The sequence below is a fragment of the Aythya ferina genome (genome assembly GCF_964211825.1).
Source record: "Aythya ferina genome assembly, chromosome: 3".
Lineage (NCBI taxonomy): Eukaryota > Metazoa > Chordata > Aves > Anseriformes > Anatidae > Aythya > Aythya ferina.
In genome coordinates, this window is record NC_140298.1 from 118,097,722 (window position 1) to 118,118,832 (window position 21,111).

The 21,111-nt window shown below is 52.3% G+C and overlaps 1 protein-coding gene and 1 long non-coding RNA gene across 6 annotated transcripts in view; both read right to left on the reverse strand.

The window, feature by feature from the left end:
* EXTL3 (exostosin like glycosyltransferase 3) overlaps positions 1-21,111 on the reverse strand; it is a 109,736-nt gene continuing 88,625 nt past the window's right edge. For all 4 annotated transcript variants that reach the window (XM_084513310.1, XM_084513309.1, XM_084513308.1 and 1 more), the window contains 4 exons: positions 6,090-6,217; positions 3,864-4,008; positions 3,338-3,466; positions 1-2,847 (listed from right to left, as the gene is read on the reverse strand). In XM_084513310.1, coding sequence (XP_084369436.1) covers positions 2,638-2,847; positions 3,338-3,466; positions 3,864-4,008; positions 6,090-6,217 — 612 coding nt within the window. In that variant the 3' untranslated portion in view covers positions 1-2,637. The remainder of the gene's footprint in view (positions 2,848-3,337; positions 3,467-3,863; positions 4,009-6,089; positions 6,218-21,111) is intronic.
* LOC311433766 lies at positions 14,127-21,106 on the reverse strand. 2 transcript variants are annotated; one of them, XR_014690943.1, is made up of 2 exons: positions 20,722-21,106; positions 14,127-20,217 (listed from the first exon to the last, which is right to left on the reverse strand). It is a non-coding gene; the product is annotated as an uncharacterized lncRNA (long non-coding RNA). The 2 variants fall into 2 exon arrangements; XR_014690944.1 differs by having other exon boundaries at positions 20,667-21,106.

Genomic DNA, 21,111 nt, shown 5'->3' on the forward strand with positions numbered 1-21,111 from the left:
TCAAGTTAAACTCTCCATTTATTGGATCCTTTTACAAAAACCTCAACATATGAATATTGTGCTCGTGTTGAAGGAGTGTTTCTGGTCTGTTTTTTTTTTTTTTTTTTTTGTCTTTAAACCTGGTGCTCACGGAGCAGGGCGCAGGGGAGGGCAGGGCTGGGCGGCGAGACAGGAGCGGCACCGCGGGCGATGTTATTTTATTTACAGCGAACGCCCCCGGGCCCGGATGAAGCAGCAAAAATGTTGAAAAAGGGGAAAGGCCTCGGGAAAGGTGCCGCCACCGAGGGACCTTCCTGCCACCGAGCAGGTGACAAACCACACGCCCCACCCTGAGCTTTGGAGTTACCCGGGGTCCCCAAAAACCAGGGGAGTGAAGGGTGATGGGGACAGTGGCAGGGCTGGGCTCCCGAAATGCCTCTGTGCTCCCTGCCGGTGGAGGGAACCCCATGGGATGGCTCAGGGGCAGAAAGTCGTGGTGTGAATCACGGGGCTGTACTCCAGAAGGGTTCCTGTGTCTCTTTAGGCAGATTTGGGAAAGCTCCAAAGCCGCAGCCCCAGCCCTGGGGGTGGGGAAGGGGACGGGGCATTATTTTCCTTATCCTCATCCCTCCCAACCCGCCCGTCCCTATGCAGCAACCATTTAACCCTCGGCCCCAAACCCGTCCCTTTTTTTTGGGGGGGTTCAGCCAGGAGGAACCCCTCTCAGGACACAGCACGTGCCGCACAAACACGATGCTCCACAATGACCAGGGATCTTCCAAAAAAAAAAAAAAAAAACAAACAAAAAAACAAAATAAACAGCACCCAAGAGCTGGGTGAGATGGGCAAGAGGCGTCTCTCATTATTTCTATAAAGTGCAATCCACAGCTGCAACGAGGGGGGAGCGAGCGCCGGCAGCAGAGGAGCTTCGTGCTCCTCAGGGACCACGGCGAGGGCTGCTGAGGCTGGTGCAGCTCTGCCCTCCGAGCAGGAGCAGAAGATGAGACCCTCCCCGAGGTGTTTTGGGGCCTCGCTGAGCCCCCGGTTGTGTCCTTACAGACACTGGGAACCTTCACGTGGTCTGCTTGAAGGGCCTGACGTTGAAACAAAAAGGGAGTGGGAAGGAAAACACCACTGAGACTGAGAGGAGACATCTCCGTCCTTGTCACCGCGCTCTGCTGGTGAAGGCAGGAGCCCCTCCGTCCTTCCCAAAGGGCAGAGCCGTACCCCTGTGGCAGGGAGGGCTCAACAAGCTGGCTGAAAACGGGGCTGGGCAGGTCACAGAGCCCCAAAAAGTGGTGCAGGCTACACGAGGAGGGTGCAGACCCGAGGAATGAGTGCAGGAGCTGCCAACGGAGCGACCCTGCTCCTGCTTTGGGACACGGGTGGGTGACAACGTCCCCCTGCTGCCCGCACACGGGGCCAGGAGAGCTGGGGACAACGAGGTTTCATCTCCCCATGTGCCCAGAGCCTTTGTGGGGTTAACGAAGCCTTTGCGGGGTTAAGGAAGCCTTTGTGGGGTCACCCTTCGAACACAGCCCAAAGAGGACGAGGTTTTAAGGCAGTTACACTGAGACCCCCAGGGACTGAGGCAGAGAGGGGACTCCAGCCCGCCCCGAGCTCCAGCAAACCCAGGCTGGGCCAGCTTCAGTGCTGCCCATGAGGGTGGCCGATCCCAAGAGATGGCCCCAAAAGGGCCCCGATACCCCACTGCTACCCCCAAAAGGCCAGAGCAGGCTCGAAGCCTCTCCACAACCTGCTCCAACACACGACGCTGGGTCACCGCAGCCCTGCTGTGCTGCAGGGGGAGTGTTCCCAACCTCAAACCCTGTTTTTGAGGCCTGGCGGTACCTGCGGTGGAAAAAGGACACCAGGAATGAGAGCACAGCAGCCGAACACCCCCGTGGCTGCGGTGTGGGACCCGGCGTGGAGTTGGGAGCCGGCTCAGGACCCTCCAGGACCAACCTCGTCCTTGCTCAGCCCTCGTGGAGCTGCGGGAGGCTCGGCAGGGCGAGCAGGGCGCTCATCAGCGGGGTGACACCTGGAAGTCCTCAGTAGTGGCCACAGGGCGATGGGAGCCGGGCCGTGGTGTGCAGGAGGGGAAGAGGAGAGAGGGAGGAAGGACGGGGACAGCATCACCGGAGCTGCCTCGACGTGGGGAGAAACCTCTGCAGTCAAACGCCGCCAACCTGGCCTTGCCATGGCGCCCCCCAAGAGCGCAGCCAGGTCCAGAGAGGGGTGGGAAAAGGGAAAAAAAAAAAAAAAAAAGCCTCACGCGGCAAATCTAAAACACTTTCATTTTAAATAACAATAATTATAATTAAAAAGAATGGTTGCCCTTGGCTAGCCCGGGGGCGGGTCCGCTAGCCAAGGCGCCATTCCTCAGTGTACGATCCTAGGGAACGTCCTGGCGGGGGCTGGGAGATCCTGCGCCCCGCCGCCTGGTCGTGTTGCCGTGGGGGAGAGCAGGACGGGGGCAAAATGTGCCTGTCCCAACCCCAGGCCGTCCCTTTTCCTCCGCGGGAGGGAGGCCAGAGTCAACAGCAGAAGGCTTCTGGCCCTCGGAGCCCCGCTGAGAGGCCACCCCTCCGCCCTCGCCCGCCTCGGGATGAAGTTCGGCGAGCCGAGGGGCATCCGGCCGCCCGCTGCCTGCTGCTTTTAGATGAATTTGAAGCATTTCGTCTTGTCGTGGGGCAGGCGGGTCTTGAAGAGGACTGAGTCGACGCGGAACTGGGTGTAGAGCAGCGGCATGTAGCCGTACACCTTCACGAAGAAGTTGATGCACTTGTGCCGCTCGTGGAAGTGGGAATCGTCGTGGGACAGCGCCTGGGGGCAGCCAGGGCAGCGGAAAGTCCAGCGGGAGGTCACCTGCAAGAGAGGGCCGGGGGCCGGTCACTGCAGCTGTGTTTAAAATGATTCATTTGGGGCACAGTTTGCCAGCAGAGATAAAGAGAGGAATGATTCACAGCCAAAATCCCTGCCCCAAATTGTGGCGTTGGTTTGTTAGCACGGGGCAGGGGGATCCCAGCCGGGCTGTTGGGGTTTCGTACCAAGGGCCTTCCACACACACACGAGCGTAAATGTCTCAGCAAAGCCACACAAGATCAGCCAGGAAATCTTTTCTAGTCATGCTGTACGCTAAGGGAGGAAGGAAATCTGTCTTCCAGCTGCTCCGCGGGGCCTTTGCTGACCCAGCAAACCCCCTGCTCTGAGCGGCACCGCGAGCCAACCCCAAATTCATCCCGCGTGCCACGGCGAGGACTTGGCCGCTTCTGGAGGCTGCGTTGAGCTTTTGAACGAGGCCCTGCAGCTCCTCGGGGATGGAGGGGTAAAAAAAATAACAGTACAAAGTCCCTACCTTTATGGGAGGCTTTCTCGTGAGGTGGGAGACGAGGAAGTTCATGGCGATGTCCTCGCAGTTGATGTACTCGTCCACCATGTCGCGGATGGCCTGCGGCATCACGTAGGAGTACAGGTAGGCGTAGTACTGCAAGAGGAACAAGGGGACGCGTTGCTCGAGGGGATCCCGGGCAGCACGCGCTGCCTCGGCCCCCTCAGACCTCGCTCTCTTTGCTGCTGCACAGTCAGCACGTCGCCAGCAGCTGGCGGATCCCCTTTCCACAGGACAGCTCAGGAAACTGTAGGGAAAGGGCCCGTTGCCTTCCCAAGATCTGTTTGCCCTCTGTCTTCCTTCTCACAGAGAGAAGATCCCTTCTCCTCGAGAGAAGAGCGTGTCCCAGAGGCATTTTCCGCCCTCCTCCCTTCCAACAATCAAATCAGAGCTAATTCTTAACAAATAAATCACTAACACCCAAGCTCTGGTTCCCCTAGGAAGGAGAGGAGAGCTCCAGGCTGGCCACGGAGGAGCGGCCGCGACTTCTCACCTTATGGAAGAAGGCAGCACCAGTGAGCACCATGGAGAGCTCACACGAGTAGTTGGAGTTGTAGAGCCAGGACTGGTGGGGGATGTCCCACGCGTGGTAGCGCCCCGGGAAGCCGACGATGCGGTCCCTCGCCTCTCTCCAGACCCTGCAAACACACCAAGAGCTCGGATGAGGAGCTTGGAGATCAGCACAGCCCTGCCTGAAAACCTCCAGGGGCAGCCGGGCGAGACCGTGCCCTCGACGCCAAGGGATCTGCTCCCACGGAGGTGCTGCAAGTTAGGGGAAAATTGCATATAAAAAATAAATAATTGGGGTTTTCTGGTCCAAAGAATGGCCAAGATACATCGTAGTTTGGACAAAAAAAAAAGATTAAACATCGTTAAAATGTGCAAATGTGGTTTAAAGCCACGGGCTGTGAGCGCAGAGCAACGCTGGGTGCCACCAAGTTGGGTTTCTCGTGTTGGGCCTCTTCTAGAGGGCTGTTCCAGTTTATGATTTGCAGGGGAGGGAAGTGCTCCTGACTCACGCATACGGGATCTTCTAACTCCTAAAGGTTGCTCTGTACGTTTAAAGGAAAGCTAACGAAAAAAGCCCGATGGCCCCAAATTAGTTTCTGAGGTACAGAGAGCACGGAAAACGGTGAGCTCAGGTGAAAGAGCAGGGAAAGAGGTGGGGAAAGCCACCAAGATGCGAAACCACCGGCTCTGCTTCGGCTTCCTCTTATAAAAAGTCCAGAGCAGCCACAGCTCTGGGCTGGGAGTAACCCACCCCCTGCCCCTAAACCCCCTGGGCCTTCCCCCACAGCTCCGTTTCCTCCTCCTTAAGGCAGAGGTGACACGGAGCTCTCTTCAGGAAGGCTGCAGAGATGCTAAAGAGCCCGGTGTGTTCAGAGGCAGGATGCCAAACTCTGCTAAATCTTTGTCCTTCACCCTAAAATGCTGCTGGTCCCCAAGAGAATTAAACCATGAGGCTCGTGTGAGAGAGAGCGGGCTCGGTTAATATTCTGCTCCCAGCTGCAGCTCGCTCTCCTCAAGTGAGATCCCCCAGGAGAGCCGTGAGGCTGTCAGGAATCATTAAGACAAACGTCAGAGCCCGGTGTCTAACCTGGCAAACCAACCCAGCCTCTGCGTCCGGGGCCGCCAGCTTCCCTGCGAGCATCTGAGCCGACCTCACGTGTCGGTGCCCAAGCTCAGAGAGCCCGGACTGCAAAAAACAAGTCCCAGGCGGGAGCCTGGTGGACTCGGGAGGGTTTTCCCTTCGCCACAGGCACAGAACGAGGCAGCGAGTGGTTTTTTTCTGTTTTCCTGAGGTGGAGGAGAGCTGCCACGGCTCCTTTGCCTGCTGAGAGCTTCAGAAGCGATGGCTGCAGGGCTGCTGCAGACACCAACTTTCCAAGGGCGCTCATTACACTTCCTAACACAGCAAGGAGCAAGGATGGGGTTGTTGTTACGGCCTCGAGTCAAATTAATGAAGCTCCAATATAAGCTGGTAATGAAAAGGGAGTAATTAACGCTGCCAGCAGCGGCCCTGGCACCATCCTCCCAGCCCTCGCTCGCTGGCTGAGCTTTCTCTCAATGTTTTGAAAAGCTGGAGCAGGAACTGCTCGCCCCTCCTCGCTTCTCCCACCTCCTGCTTTCACAAAAACCTGGTGTTTTCGGGACAAAAAGCCAGGGGAAAGTTAAGGGAAGCTGTAGGTGCTGGAGCAGAAGGAGGTGGGAACGGGAGCAACCTCTTCTGTGCAGTGTTTCTCTTTTTCATCCTCTGGAGAGAAAAATGCTGCGATAGCTGCCACATCCCAACATCACACGGAGCAAACGGGATGCTTTGCCCAAGCAATCAAGTCCTGCAAGGGCTGTGATTGTCCTGGCCTTGGCAACGTGAAGGATGGAGCACAGAAGCCTCTTGGATCTGTTTTCCAGTTTTCTTCTTAACATACCCTCAAGAACATTACGGGAGGGTTATCAGAACTGCAAAAGCCTGAGAGTGAAGGTTAGGCAGTGCGAGAATCAGGAGGGTTGCCTGGACAACCTGGAATCAGCCCACCTGCAGTCATTAAACACTTCATTAGCACGCATTTCTCCTCCAACAACTCGAGCTGGAAAGCCCCAGGAAGGGCTGTGCTAGCCCCCGGCCAGGCTCTCGTTTTAACCACGGGGCCACGAGCAGCACCGGGATGCAGAAAACATCATCTTGGGGCTGAAAACTGCACCCTTGGAGGCCACTCACCGGAACCCAAACATGATCTCGTCGTGGCGAAGGTGAGCGTCGTCATCGATGGACAGGATGGCCTCCGTCTCGATCTCATCCCACGGCAGGAAGCGGTTGTTCAGGCTGTTCTTCTCCGTGCGTACGACCTACGGGACAAACACGAGAGTCACGGTGTGCAGATGGAAAAGGTCTCACCTGCCCCGGCACACCTACGGGCACGCCGATCCCTGGGCTGCTCCGTCCCGCCAGCCTCCTCTTAAAATAAAATCCAGCCTGGTGAAAAGAAGAAGGCGTCACGGGTGTGAAACGCCGTTAAATGAGATTACGTTTGGTCACATAAAAAAGCCATTAACAGGGGGAAAATATTTGTGGCGGGGACCCGTGTGACAGCTGGAGCGATTAAACTCCTGTGTAAAGCCCGTGTTGGCGCCTTCAGCTGTCAGCAGGAACAACTGGGGGCAAAAAATGGAGCGTTCAATGAGAAGGCATTAAAATGTTTCGCTGGAGAGCCATCAAAAGCACGATTTATGGCAGGAAGGGGAATGAATGGCGCAGCTCTAGGAGGTGGTGGATCAGGGTAGAGCCGCGCCAGCAGCACTCCCAGCCCAGGAGGGATGCGGTGTGAGCAGTGCCCGCACGGGAAGGTGAAGTGGAGACAACACCAGAGCAGGAATTTCTCCCCCCTCTCCCTCTCAGTCGCTTGCCGGACTGGAAGGGCTCTTTGGCAAACCGATGTGGTGCCAGGAGCCACGTTTTGGGATGAAGCAGCTGCTGAGCCTTCATAAAATCACAGAATCATTAGTGCTGGACAAGCCCTCCAAGATCACCTGGTCCAACCACCCCCTACCACCAATGTCACCATCAAACCATGTCCCCAAGCACCACGTCCAACCTCTCCTTGAACACCCCCAGGGACAGGGACTCTACCACCTCCCTGGGCAACCTGTCCCAATGCCTGACTGCTCCTTCTGATCAGAAATGTCTCCTCATTTCCAACCTGAACCTCCCCTGGGGTCCCTGCTGCTTGATGGGCCACCAGGAGCATTGGGATCCTTGCTCCGAGGGGGACAGGGCTGAAGCAGAGAAAAGGACTGGACGGCCTTACATACAAATAAACCCCTGTGGGTGCTCATCTACAGGGCAGCCAGCCAGACCTTGGAGGGGACAACAAGCACTTCCAGAGGGACAGGACACGTACAGAGCCCCTCCAGAAACAGCAGCCCCTATTCAGACCTTCTCAGTGCTCCTTCCAGCTTGGTGACACCATAAAACGGATGTCAGGCCCTCGTGGGTGTAACAAGGTGCTTCTGAAAGAGGCTCCATTTCTGAAATCTTGTGGCCACGACCAGTTTCTGACTGCCTGCTTCGCCTCCTGTTGCTGGGCTTGCCCTCTGGTAAGGCTGCAGAGTTATTAAAAGCAGCGCCGATCCATAATTTATCCTCCTGCTTAAGAGCACAGAGCATGCCGTGCCTCTGCTGGTACGGTGGCATTTCCTCCCCGAGGCTGATCTCATTGAAGTCCGGGGGTGTCTGACTCGTGAGGATTAGCAGAAGTTGGACCCAGGCCATCGGAAATGCATTTAATGCTTTCCAGGCAAGGTCCTGCCTACCGCTCCCGCTGGACCAGCTGAAGACACATGGATAGAGGACAAAAGAGAAAGAATTGGGGCCGAGCAGCAGAAAACCCTTTCTGCCCCATCAGCACGCTGAGAAATGTCCAGGGCTTTGTATTTAGCAGCCTCCTACTTGCTGTGGGTCCTCAATTCAGCTTCTCGGGAAAGACTCAGCTTGTACATTTGCAAAATGTCTAATTATTTCCACTCCCCGGAGCTGCAAGAGGGCAGCACAGGGGGTGAAGAGATTGGTGCATTGGCACAAAACTCTTCCCTAAAGAGAAGGATGCTACGGAGGAGCCAGATGCCTCCGAGACTCAATAAGCACATCCACCACGTGAGCACAAGCAAAAGTTAGAAGCAACTTAAAGCTCCTGCCTTTGATGCCTTGTTTTCAAAGGAACTGTCCCAATTTACAGCGCTTTTAGGATGCGGCTAATTGGCATCAGCCATCTAGTCAGTGGCTTCTGGAAATCCCTGCGCTTGCCCCTGGGTGACTGCACCAGGAAAGCAAACGGGGACGTGCAGGCAGTGATTCGAGAAGGGACCAAACCTTCCTCCTGTCTCTGCCCTCCTGGGACGGCTCAGCACAGTGCTTTTTCCTCAGGCAGGACCAGGTTTTGGTCTCGAACACACACACACAACACCCCGAGCTGGGGAAACAAGGGCATCGCGTTATTAGATGGGAAATAGAGCTCTTGAGAAAGAGACAAGTGAACCTTTGGGAAGGTTTTCTTCTTTAATACAAGTGGCTAATCTTGTAAAAACAGGTTACAAGGGGGAAGGGGAGGAGTATTCGAATCGGGGACTTGAAACATTCCTATCTCTTCGAAGGTTTTTCCATTTCAATGGGCCTCGGAAAACGCCAGATTTGTCAGGCGTGAAATGGCCATTACGGGCACAAATGCGCTCAGGAACTTATTAGGCTAGGTGAAAAAGGAAGGGTTATTACACCAGCCAAGTATAAAGAAGTCCAGTCCTCTCCCTCCCGTGGCATTAAGTGAGATTTAGCAATTTTTCCTGACTTCATCACAAACCTAAAATACAGCTGAGCGGCACCTTATCGGGCCGCGTCCTTGGCCATGGGTATCTCCATGCACTCCTTCAGAAATAGCAGCTCAGCCTCCCCGTGCCATGCATGTGGAGAAAGCAGGCAGCCACTGTGGTGTCCATACACACCTCTATACGTACACAAGGCACGGTATGTTGCCAAAATCTGGGATTTATGGACGAGAGGAGGTGGCCTGGTCACCCTGTGGGACCTCCTCAGGCGGTACAGCAGGGCCTCGAATTGCTTCTCTTCTCTGGAAGATTCTCAGCCTTAGGTGCCATAAAGCTGCTGAGAAACATCTCGACAACATTACTGGGAGATCAAACTTCTTGGCACTGGTTGATCTCCAAATGCTTTCTGAAGAACCAGCAGCAAATGGCTGGTGGGGTTGGGAGCTGTGAGTTCAGCCATGTTGCCGATGTGAGCCCCTGCTCACAGGAGCCCCTTCTCAGGCCTGACCTGTGGCCACCTCAGGTGTCTCTGACAGAAAGGAATCCCTTTTGAAGACATCAAGAGATGGGGGAATCCATCCTTCCTCTGAGTGTCCCTCAGGACGTCCAACCTAAGGCCAACCACTCACTCTGAGGGATCCGCCATCAGCTCCCTCAGCAGGCCTCTTCCACACGGGACCGGGCGGCGCCATAACCAAACCCTCTTTCAGTTCTTACTCAACCAGATCGAGCTCGCCATCTCTCACCCAGGGCCATTTCTCCTGCCCTTCCCTCAGGTTAATGATGGCTTTTGATCATATTTTTCAGGGGTTGTGAGCCAAGAGCTGGGTGAGCACCCACCAAAGTTGCCTCAGCAAGCGTGAGGCGCGTGCTGAAATGCTGAGCTCTGGCTCACCAGTTACTCACCAGTAACCTTCACCCAGCAAGATTCTAGCACTGGGGAGCTCAAAAAATCCCATCAGCCAAAAGAAAGGCACACAAATTCACCAAAAAGCCACCCTCCCCTGCAGGGAACAGGGAGGCTCCAACCACAGAGCACAGCAGCACTGTTAGGACCTTCACACAAACCCCAGCCCCTCCTGCCTCACATTTTGTACTTCTGGCTGTCTTTACCTTGGTTGTTTTTGGCCTTTTCTTGACAATTTTGTTTGAAAACCTTTGCCACCAGTGGTATTACGAAGCGTGGTGCTGTACAAAGTCGCTGCCGTGGCTCCCAGCTCCAAATCACCTCAGCAGTTTACACACTTAGGAAGTTTGTCTTAAAACTACAAGACATAAAATGCTTCTCAGCACAACACACACCATATTAGAGACTTCTGCTCCTCTCAGCAAAGCGAGGTGATTTCATTCCACCAGTTTCTTTTGACTGAAGGAGCACGAAACCCCGAAACTCAACCCAAACCTGTTTAATACATCCATTTGCTCCTGGCGTTGTTCATGGCCATGCTGGCCAAAAAAGATCTTAAAAGCGTTAGACAGAGCTAAAAGAAAGCTTAAATCTGTCCTCTGCCCAGCAAGAATGCCCCAACCAACACCAGTATTTTCTATTTATGCAGAATATTTATACATAAATACAAAAATTTAGTAAAATCGGTGTCTTCCAGCAATGTCTAGTGAGGCTTTATGCCTAAGCCTTAAATTAAGCGTCACATCTAATTTGATGGCGAAAACATGAAGAATGTCTGTGCCCTTGGAGAAATCCTGACAGCTCCGCTTAGAGAAGCAGATTGATTTGTGGGCAAAGAGCAAGCTCTGCAAGCAAGCGGGAAGCTCATTGCTCATGTCAGGTTTTCATCAGGAAAAAACCAAAAGGGCACCCTTAGGAGAGCCGAGTAATTCGGGGAGCCAAAGAACGAGTTCTCGGGAAAAGGATCCACTTCCACCGTTCCCAAAGACACGGGGAAAAAGGGAGAAGCAGAGTGGTCCTGGCAGCACAGTCCTCTAGGGCCGACGCGGATTTACAGCCCTGTCAATCCTCTTCTTGGCACCAGCTCTTGAAGTTTGCAGTAAGATCCAGAGAAGGAAGGCACCAGCTGCGCGGGGAGGATGCTCAAGGGCTGTGCCTCAGCCTTGCTGCCATCCCAGGGACTGAACCCATGGACAAACCCTTCTAAAAAATGTACTTTATCCCGATGGTAGCATCTAGGGGCAAAGATCCCAACCGAGGACACACCATTCTGCTTCGTATGGCTGAGCCAGAGGGATTTGCAAGGTCAGAACCTCAGAATTGCAGCAGAGGAGGAACAGCAAGTGGCACCGGGAATCCCTTTGCCCTTACCTGAAACTGTTCCGTAATCAGGCCACTCATTTTCAGCTCAGAGGTCGGACAAAATCCGGATAATCCCCTGATGAAGCAACACGCCCAGCTCAGCCCTCAAGACCTGCAGACTACCAGACACAACAGCACACGAATGCTGAGCTGGCAGGTTATTTACAGGGCAGGAAGTGCTTTCTTCCCAAGCAGATCTCGTGCCTGTGTGGATTCACATACACGTGGGCAGGATAAATCTTAATTTTTTACCTGGTCTGGCTCCATCCCCTGCTCCCACTGCAGTGGAGGCATTGGATCAGGCTCTTGCTTCTCCACTGCTGTGCCCAGGGATGCAGAGGAGGAAGGCAGCCAGCCTGTCCTAGGAGCAGCACCATCTTCACAGCTTTTTCAGGAGCGCAGATGTCAGGACAGGTTTGCACTGACCAGCCAGAAACGAAGAGGGATGCAGCACCACAAATATCCCTGGCTATTGCAGGAATTTTGGAATTTGGGATCAGGAGAGACTCCGTGTGGAAGCCACACACCTGAAGTTCACCCTCATAATGATGACTTTGATCCCAATTTCTCTCGAGCTCCCAGTCATCTTCCCCCATGTAACACGTCAAAGGGCAGAGGCCGGTCCCAAGACCTCACAGATGTGTCCTGTCTGCTGGACGAGCTCCCAAGCCTTCCGTGAAGAAGCCGATGAAGCCACCAGCATCTCCACAGCCACCACCACACATCTCCTGCAGCATTGAAAGCCTCCTGAAAGCACAACACCACGAGCCCCTGGGCTCTGTGCTGCCCACACAGAACCATCTCCTCCTGCCAAGCCCAACTCCCAGGCTCCAGGCTTTGCTGCCTCCAATTCGGAGGTGTTTTCAAGCTTTGGATGAAAAGATCTCAGGGACTATTTTAAAAATCATCTCCAGAGGAATGAGAGAGTTTCACTGGAGGGGAATTTAGCTGCAAAGCTACCCAAAGGCCGCATGCAGTGCACATAAATTGGCAAAACAGATGCATTTTTAAAATAGGCATAATTAAATAATGCAACATAAAACCAGACGTAAATTATCCCCCCGTGAGAACAAAACCACACAGGAAGGTACTAGTAGAAATCCCTTTTTAACACCGATATGGTGTCCATGGACATCATCTGTGCCAACGCTTGGGCTCTCTTTAAACCACGCGAGTGGTATCCGTGGGCTGCTCATCTCCGAGCTGAGAAAACAGCTTGCGATACAAATAAAACCCATTATTTATTCATTTTCATAGGGGTACAGCTGTCACTCGGTTCGGAGGAAGCTAAGGGAGAGGCGTACTTATTTTAACATTAAAGAGATCCAGATCCTCACTTATTTTTATTTTCCCTGCATATCCCTGTTAGTGGCTGTGCAATTAAAGATGAGCATTGGTTGTCCACCTAGATTTATTTATAATTATTTGCAATTATTTGGCTTTGAAGAACATCCTTGGGACAACATGCTGTCATACCTCATAGGTATTCTCCCCTGGCTATTATTTTTTTGCAATTAAAAGGGGAATATCCAAAGGCATGGAAGTGAAGTGTTTCTTTATCAGTGCTCTTTCAAGCCAGGCAGACATCACAAACCTGCTTCCACCTGGCAAATTCCCTCTTGGTATTCAAGGCAGGAAATTCAGGTGAATTTATTCTGCTTAGGAGATCACAGAACATGCTGGGGAGACCGGGGACGGCAGCAGGAGCATCTGCACCCTGATTTAGCAAATTAGGGGCACAGAAACGCAACCAGTTGTCTTTGGTAAGACAGCAAGGCAAACAAATAAATATCTATCTGCTGTACCAGCTCTCTGCCAGGTGTCTGCTGCAATTTGAAAGTGGTGGTGTTTAACTGGATTGCAAAATTAGCTTCTTACCAGGTGCTGACAGCTGCTGTGAGGGTTTGTGCCTCTCCTGCTGCCCGCAGCTCCTGCAGGAACCCCTTGAAGGAGGCCACGTGCGCCCTGTATCCAGCTTTCTGCAGGGAGACCCAGGCTGGTTAGATAATAGCAGCTTAGGAGATGATGTGCACGCTGCCAGCGAGCCTGGGAGCTGAACCATCCCTCTGCATCAGTTTTAAGCCCAGTTTGATCCCTAGGAGTTAGCAGTTTGGATCTGCCAGCTCACTGGGAAAGCCTGACCTGATTTGGGGAAAAATATTCAGTGTTCCTGCCTCGCCTTCCCAGCTGCACTACGTGGATGGAGCACTCAGCACAGATGTGCTGGGAGATGTTCAGGGCCAGGTACAACCTCAATACCAACCTCAGTCTTGGAGGAGCCATACTGGAGCTAAAGAAAGATGCAGACACTATAAAGTCTTGTCCTTATTAAAGCAAGCAAGCAAAAGCCCCAAACTTCTGAAGTACCAAAGTCCAGATCTCTCTCAGCCCTTCTCTCCGGAGAAAACCCTGCTGGTGAACTCACGTGCTTCTAAATTCATTGGAAAAGACACGTTGCTGGTCCCTGGGACTGCGCCAAGAAGTCTGGCAGCAAATGGACTGAGAGCTGGGGGAGGGATCTGAGAGAGGCTGTCATATCTCATCTGCAAGACGGAGAGCGTGTAACAAATTAGCCCGGCAGTTTAGGAGCACCCTTGAGGTAGCCTCTCCTTGCCAAGCCATCAGCTGCTGTGCCATAGCAGGTCGCCAGCAATAAAGGGAAGAAAACACACAAACGTCCACTTGAAAAACAGAGAAACACACATTGGAGAGTGAGAACATCTCCAGGGGAAGAGGAAAGTGCCGGCAACCCAAGGGATGCCGTCCCAGGGGATTACTGGAAATACCTTTTTTCCCATTCACGGGGGCAGAGCTCATCTTTCCACACGCTGCTCTCCGGCTGATAGCCTGGCTGCTTTAATTAACAGAGCCTTCCGTCAGTGCGGTGCTGCACGATTACTTCTTCTGCAGGTTCCCTCGCTGTCTACGAGGCATCTGTCAAGCAGGATTTCCATGACGAAAGCGAAACGAAACGCCCGGCAAAGCAGGTGTAATTATTTTAAAACTGGTTAAATTCGGCGTGGCTCAGCAGCTTGAGCGCGTTACGTCTAATGATGCTCGAGGATGTTCAGCTGCTGTGGCCCATCCTAGATGCTCTGGTGCAGCTGTTCACATTTGGGGGCAGGAGGCATCAAAACGAACATTATTTCTCTGTTCATGGAGGGAGGAGGTGGGGAAAGACAATTCACAACTCGCAGAGCACTTAGTGAAAAAGCTGGAAGGAAATTCAGTGTGGAAGCAAAACCACAATGGCATCAACTCCGCGGGCAGGTTATTTTTTGAGGAGAAGGGGGCAGAGAAGAAATGGTTGTGGTGCCAGGAGCAGCGAGCATGAAGAGCACTCAGACCTGCACACCCACTTTCAGCTGCCAGGTTCACGCCAGACTAAAAGTTTTCCAAGGACATCAGAGATTTAGAGAGTTGAGATCTCACTGGGAAAGTTCTGATGGGTCTGGGCTGGCTGAAACGGCGACAGCTTTGTGCCAGCAAGCCTGTCCTCAACCCCATTACCTAGCGATGAGAGCTCTTTTCTGTAAGGTTAGAAGAAAAGACCCAGCAAATCCATGCCACGGTTCTGCAATCAGCGTCTTATCTCTCATTTTTCTCCAGGATGAGCATGGCTTATGCAGAAAAGCAATTTCCATCAGCTCGGGTATCAGAGAACAGGCAGGATATTGCCCTGAATGTGGTCAAAAAAAGGGGAAAGGCAGGTTGGGAAGATCTTCCCTTTGCTCACAGGTTCATCTGCTGCACGTCCCAGGGCTTCCAGGCAGAGCCAGGGCAATGTCCTGTTCTTCAGAGCTCCACTTGCTCTCAGACTCTTAATTCGGGGTGATCTGTTTAAGCTTCTCCTCTTATTCAATTAAAACATTAAATAAAATCAAGGGGGAACAAATGCTTTCAGTGAGAGGCTCCGAAATAAATGGCTGGGATGAGCAGGGACAACTAAGAGCACCTCCTGCAGCATGGGCTGGGAATTAAGGATGGCCATATGCTAGCAATTACAAAGTTCACACTGATTAGGCATAATTAAAACCAATTCCTTTTTATAAAATCTTTCCACCTGTTTCCACCAGCCCTGTCCAGGATGCTTTAAAAATTCAGCGCCGAGCACAAAAACCCATTTACTTTTCCTGCATGGACCTCAAAAAAAAATCAGACTGCAATTCAGATAAGCATCCAGACACCCGAAGACGTTTGCTGAACAATTTTGATCTGAAAAATGTTATCTGGGAGGCCCGAGAACGGCTTCACCAGATTTCCCATCTTTCTACTGCTAATAAAATATGGGAATAGGCAAAAACAGCTTTCTACAGAGTTTCTGTGAGCTCACAGGGAGACATACAACTTCATGCTTCAGTGGGCAGGCATCATTTTCTGCTCTCTGTGCCTCAGTTTCTCTCCAGCTCATTTCCAGCATGCCCCCGTGTGCTGTTTATGGTCTTTGTCCCATATTTATCAGCTCTGGAGGAGGGGAATCTAGGATTTGATTTCTAGAGAGGTGAGGAAGCATCATCCATCAGACAGAAGGGAGAGATTCCTTGTGGGAAAAGGGGTAAAAGTGTCCAGGAGATGAACAATTTTGTGGCTGCTGTGCCACCGCCAGCTTGGGAGTAAGTTATCATCTACCTGCGAGCTGCAAGGTCGCTGCCGATCGATCCCAATGAGTTTGGGGAGGCATCTCTGAGTTTCATCAGACACGAGGGAACAAGCGGAGTGATGAAAACCTCTCCCTTGCCCCTCATCTCTTTCTCTGCCCTTGTATCCACACGTTACAGCCCCAGAAAAGGCAGAGAAGGTGAAAACGGAAGGCAAAAAAAAGGAAAAAAAAATGCCTACACACTCAGTTCTGCCCCCAACTTCTTCCCCAGCATGGATTAATTTGCTGCTTAAACAGCAGAGGCGGACTGCAAGGGGGTGGGAGTTAATATTGTCCCGCAGGGACAAGCATCTGGGTTTTAGCAGCACAGGCAAACCGAGCAGCAAGTCTGCTGCAAAAACTACGCAGAGAGGCAGCAAGCTCCGAGGGGTGGGAGAAGCAAGGCAGCTCGCGGGGCTCTGCAGGCAGCAGGTGGTGCTACGAACCCGGCAGCAGCACAGGAATATTTGGAGGTGTTGTCCTGCCTCTGAAAACTGCTCTCATGGAGAGATTTTGTAATTCGTGTACCTTTGCTGTGCTGCTGCTGAAGGTGCTGTGCTGGCTGGGTCCTGTCAAACCCACGGGGTTTTATTCCCCTCTGATGCAAGCTCCCCCTGCTCCTGGCGCAGGACCACGCACACCACCCCAGTATAATCGAGTTACCGGTGTCCACGAGCTGCTGGTGCCCCAGCTGAGTTTGCAAAGTTGGCTCCGCTCTTCCCCAAAAAAACAAGCACGAAGTCGCAGGACAAGCGCAGACGCCGATGCTGCAGACGTGGCACTCCACAGCCACCCCGTCCAGGGCTCTGCTCCTCATCCTCCGAGCTAAAAACAGCACCTGGGAGCTCCCCGTGCTCCTGCCGTGGACATCGCAGGGCAAATTTGAGGATTTCTGGCAGCAAATCGAAGGCATCAAGTCTTTCAGCAGCGGGCTCGGCACAGGACAGCTGTACAGACGCTGCTCAAACAGAAGGGAAAGTCCTGACAGCATCTCCCCCAAGGCTTCTCCCGCTTACCCAGTGCCCTTTCAGGGGGCAGGTCTGCAGATTTCAGCGGCGGTGCTGCTGGGTTTGAAATTTTCCAAAGATGAGTCCTTTTCAGGCAAGCAGCTCAATTGAACAAGCTTCCTCAGCCGGCCACCAAGCCAGCAGAAAAGGACACGACGCCACTGGAACCGGCTGCGGAGATCAAAGCTAGCTACTTACCCCGTAACAAAGCTGAGGGAAAGGATTAGTCACTGCCGAAAGCCACGGGAGCTGGCGTTGGCAGTGAACCCAGGCAAATTGCTCGTAAATGCCTCCAAGCACACACAAGCCCGGAGGAAGAGGAGAAAGCAAAGCCCTGCAGGGCTTTTCCAGCCGCGGCTCGTCACCAAAGGAGCCGTGCGCCACGGAAGAGAAAGAAAAGTCAGAAGTTTGGGTTATTAATTCTGAGGACATGAGCACAGGTTATGAAAATACCGTTTTGGGAGGAGTATGATGTAGCCTATGCACCCACGGGTCTGTGCATCCTATAATATTGGAGGCTGTGCTCCAGGCATGATGCCAGCACCCTCTGAAAAACCCTGGGGGTCCCCAAACTGAACCAAAAACCAGGCAGGCATTCCTGGGGCAGGGGGAGAGCTGCCACACGGGCTCAAAACAACACAACCGGATGATCCTGATGCAACAAACACTCCTACCAACAAGTGTTTGTCCCCACAGAGCTTTCTGTCTTCCACGAACCCTTTTCAGGGGTTGCTTGGACCCATGGCCTTTGGAAAGCACATACATGTAGGCTTTCCTGGCTCAGGCTGAAGTCCTGGGGGGCTTTAAGTAAGTTTCTGCAAGGGAAATGGATAATTTAATTGCTGCAATAGAGGATCTGCGGCTGTTTTGAGTGCAAGCTGCTCCAGAGTTTAATCAGCTCGCGGGTTGGGGCTTTGTGCTTTCTCTACACAGCGCCGGCAGCCTTCTGAAATACATCTTAAGTGGGTCTGGCTGTCCAAACACTTTGTTTTCAGGATTAAAACCAGAGTAGAAAGAAGAGAAATGACTCCTGGTCCCCTTTCCCCAATCTGTGCCCTGCTCTGAGCCACATGAAGGCATTCAGCCAGCTTCGGAGCTGCTGAAACCACGCACCTCGGTCATTCAGCATCGGGCTGGGCACACTGCTATGCCAAAATTGGGATGAGGAGTACAGGGAAGTGCCCTGCAGCCACCAGAAACCAGCAGCACACCGGCTCCCGAGCGCTGGGAAAAGCGCAGCGGGATCTGAATCGTTCTTGGGTGCATCTCATTACCATTCGCGTGGGCTGCCCGCATGGTTTCCTCGGTGTTTTGCCTCGTTTGTTTCCCTTTGCTTTTATTCGCGCGGGTGAAAAAGCTGCCAGGGAACTGCAAAGCAAAGAGCGAGGTTCTCCTGTCGTCACCTGGATGTTATTTAGAAATCCTGAGCGTGGAGAAGCAGAGTGGGGAAGCTGGAAGTCTCTGTCCCAGGACCAAGCCAGGTCTTCTCCTTACTGACTCAGTCTTCATTCCACTGCTGGAAATCCTTCCAAGGTTGATGTGGGAGCCACAGCCAGTTACCTCTTATCACTCAAACCCTGGTGCAGTCTTTCCGCCTGCTCAGAGCAGAGATTTAACCCCAAACCCTTCTCCTTTTACCCCCCAGAAGCACAGAAACGGCAGGAGCACTCCCTAGCAAGGCGCACGCAGGAGAGCTGCCACCCTGCCCGCACGGAGCCCACCTGCTGGCACCAAAAGCAGGCACTGGGTGGCCCGGGCAGGCTTTAACTCCTTGAGGATATTTCAGCTTTGGCAGATGTCACAGCCACCTCGAGGGACACCCGATTTCAAGGTTCAAAAGCCAGCTCAGGAGGTAAGGGACGGCCGAGATGTCACTGATGGCACGGCCGTGGTGATGCTCTCCGGGCTCTTCTGCGTGCCAGGTTCACCTGGTGAAGTGCTACAGATGCAAACACTTGGGGGAAGGAAGCTTTCAGGCTTGCACAAACAAGAATACTCGTTTGGATCCTTGTTTTTTATCTCCTGAATACGAGATGGGAACAGTCTGCACGGCACAAAGGCACTTCAAACTCGAGGGCAATCCATCTACATCTGTTCTGAGGGAAACCTTGAGTGACTACACACAGCTTTACAGCGCATTGTATCTGCACCTAGCTCAGCACAGGACCAGAATATATTATCACAGACTCCTGTGCAGCTCAGGAACCTGGCTGGTTTATCTACTAAACGCTGCCATCGCAAGAAATCTATACCAAAATAAAAAAAAATTAAAAATCCAATTTATTCTGTAGCCCTGTCCAACTCCTGATCAGCAACCTAAGGTCAGCCCAGGCTGAAGGAGGAAGCACAACTCTCCTCCTTGCACCCTGGCAGCAGAAAGCTGTTCACCAAAAGCACAAAATAAGTTTTTTTTACCAGCTCCAGCAGCGCCTTGGTGGGACTTTGGGCCACATCGAGCAGCCTGCATGCCGGCCGGCTGCAGGGACGTTACGGAGCTCATTTGCTACACAAGGATACAGCATCGCTTGAAGATCTGAGAGAATTGGATATTCCCCATCAAAAGACACTTTTTCCCTGCAAGGAGATGAATCCCACAGCTTTGGAGTTGCTTCCAGCAGCAGCTGAAGGGGCTGTGTTTCTCCCCACTGCCTGCAGCACCCCGTGTCTCTGCTCTGCTCCCCAGGTCCCTGCAGCGGTGGCTTTTAGGACGTGTCACCATTTGAGGAAGCCCAGGGAAGTTTTTGTACCATTGTCGTGCCAAAACAGGCAGCAGAGTATTGAGGAATACTTACAGACCCCAGCATGATCTAACCAGCAGGTCTGGAGGTGGATGAGCACGTTGTGAGATGGATGCCTGGAGGCTGCAAAGGGTTAGGGCTCATGTAGGGGATCCTGAGAGCCTGAGGCTCTTCTGAAGCATGGCACGTAGAAAAACTGTGCGTGTGTAAGGTTTGTGCATGTCAAAGTCCCCAAAAAACAAGTGGGACCCCAACACAATAGACGTACAAAAGAGAGCAGAGGAAAAAAGGCATTAACGTCCATCAACAGCAACATATTTTCCTTGCACAAATAACACCCATTAGCGACTCCAAAGAGAAGCATCCCCAACTCTCCAGCTCCGGAGGAGTGCACGGTTTTGAAGCAGACACAATGCGAAGACTTTCACAGAATTCAAGCATTCAACGGGCCTAATGTGAGAGATTATTTCGCAATTATCCAAGCAATTTTCTCTCCTCATTGTCCCTGGACCATAAGGGTTTTTAAATGTGAGCAGAAGGATTTATTCATCACAATAATAATAAAACGAAATATTAAATCAATGAATCTCCTTGCATGAAGCATAAAGCTCACATTGCTATTAAGCTTGGCGGCGTCCTGTCACATAAAGCACATGCAGTTTGCGTACTTAAATACCATCTCCCTCTTTTATTTCTCCCTTCCCTAATTTGTAACGCATTATCCTTCCATTTGTCCTCTAAACATGACCGGATTCAAACAACGCAGCGCTGCCTTTTTGCTTGTGCTCTCTTTCCGAGTGCAGCTGGAGATTTATATTTCATATTGATCACTAACAATGCCCGGTGCAGAAAGTCATGCGGAGACTACAGAGAAAGTCCTAAAACAAAGAAATAAATATTAATTAAGGGAGAATTAGCTCGTTAAAAGCAACGCTGCCAATAGGCAAGGGAGTAGCCAGGCACCAGAAGGCACGTTGGTCTTTTAAGGTGTCATTTCTTCAGTTTGGCTGGGAATAAATCAGCCCAAATCTGACCCAAACTCACTAAGACAGAAACTCTCATGGTTACATAGGTCTTGGCTTATGCTTTCCCCCATTTTCTCTCCTCTCCTCGCTTGTAATACAACATGATAAATGCCTTCGGAGGCCCTTATCGAGCGCACAGCACAGCTGCAGTGCGTCCCTCTCTTGTTTTTGTAAAAGATTTATCAGGTAAGGTGCAGCAGCAGCCACTATTTAGATATTTATAAGGTGCCACCTGTCCTCACAGTGTGATACTTGAAGTGCCCGAGCAAAGATTTTCAATAAACAGGCCTAAAATCTCTTACCCTTAAGCCCTGAGACTCATAGCGGGCTCCACGCATGCAATTATTGTCCAAATACCCGGCACTGCGAAGACCCTGCACGTGTACAATTCAGACCATTCTGTCTATCAGCTCCTGCATCCCGTGAGCTGAAGGCTGCAGGCTGGCTCTCACGATCCCAATTCATCTCGCCCACCTCTGAAGTCACGGAGAGAAACGAGCCTTTCTACAAGACAAGCCACAGAGTCCTCACGCGCGCACCTAAAATGGGTCAGCTGAGTCATTACCTTTCATCTCCCTGTTTTTCTCCACGATAAAGAAACCAGATCAGGTACAGACATCCGCAAGGATGCGAGACGAATGCTGGCCCAGATGACTAAGCCGAGCCGACGCTCTTCAGAATGGCTACAGCCAACTTTAATATACAGAACCCACCGGGAAGCGAGACCACGGGGTCTGCGTCTTTCTT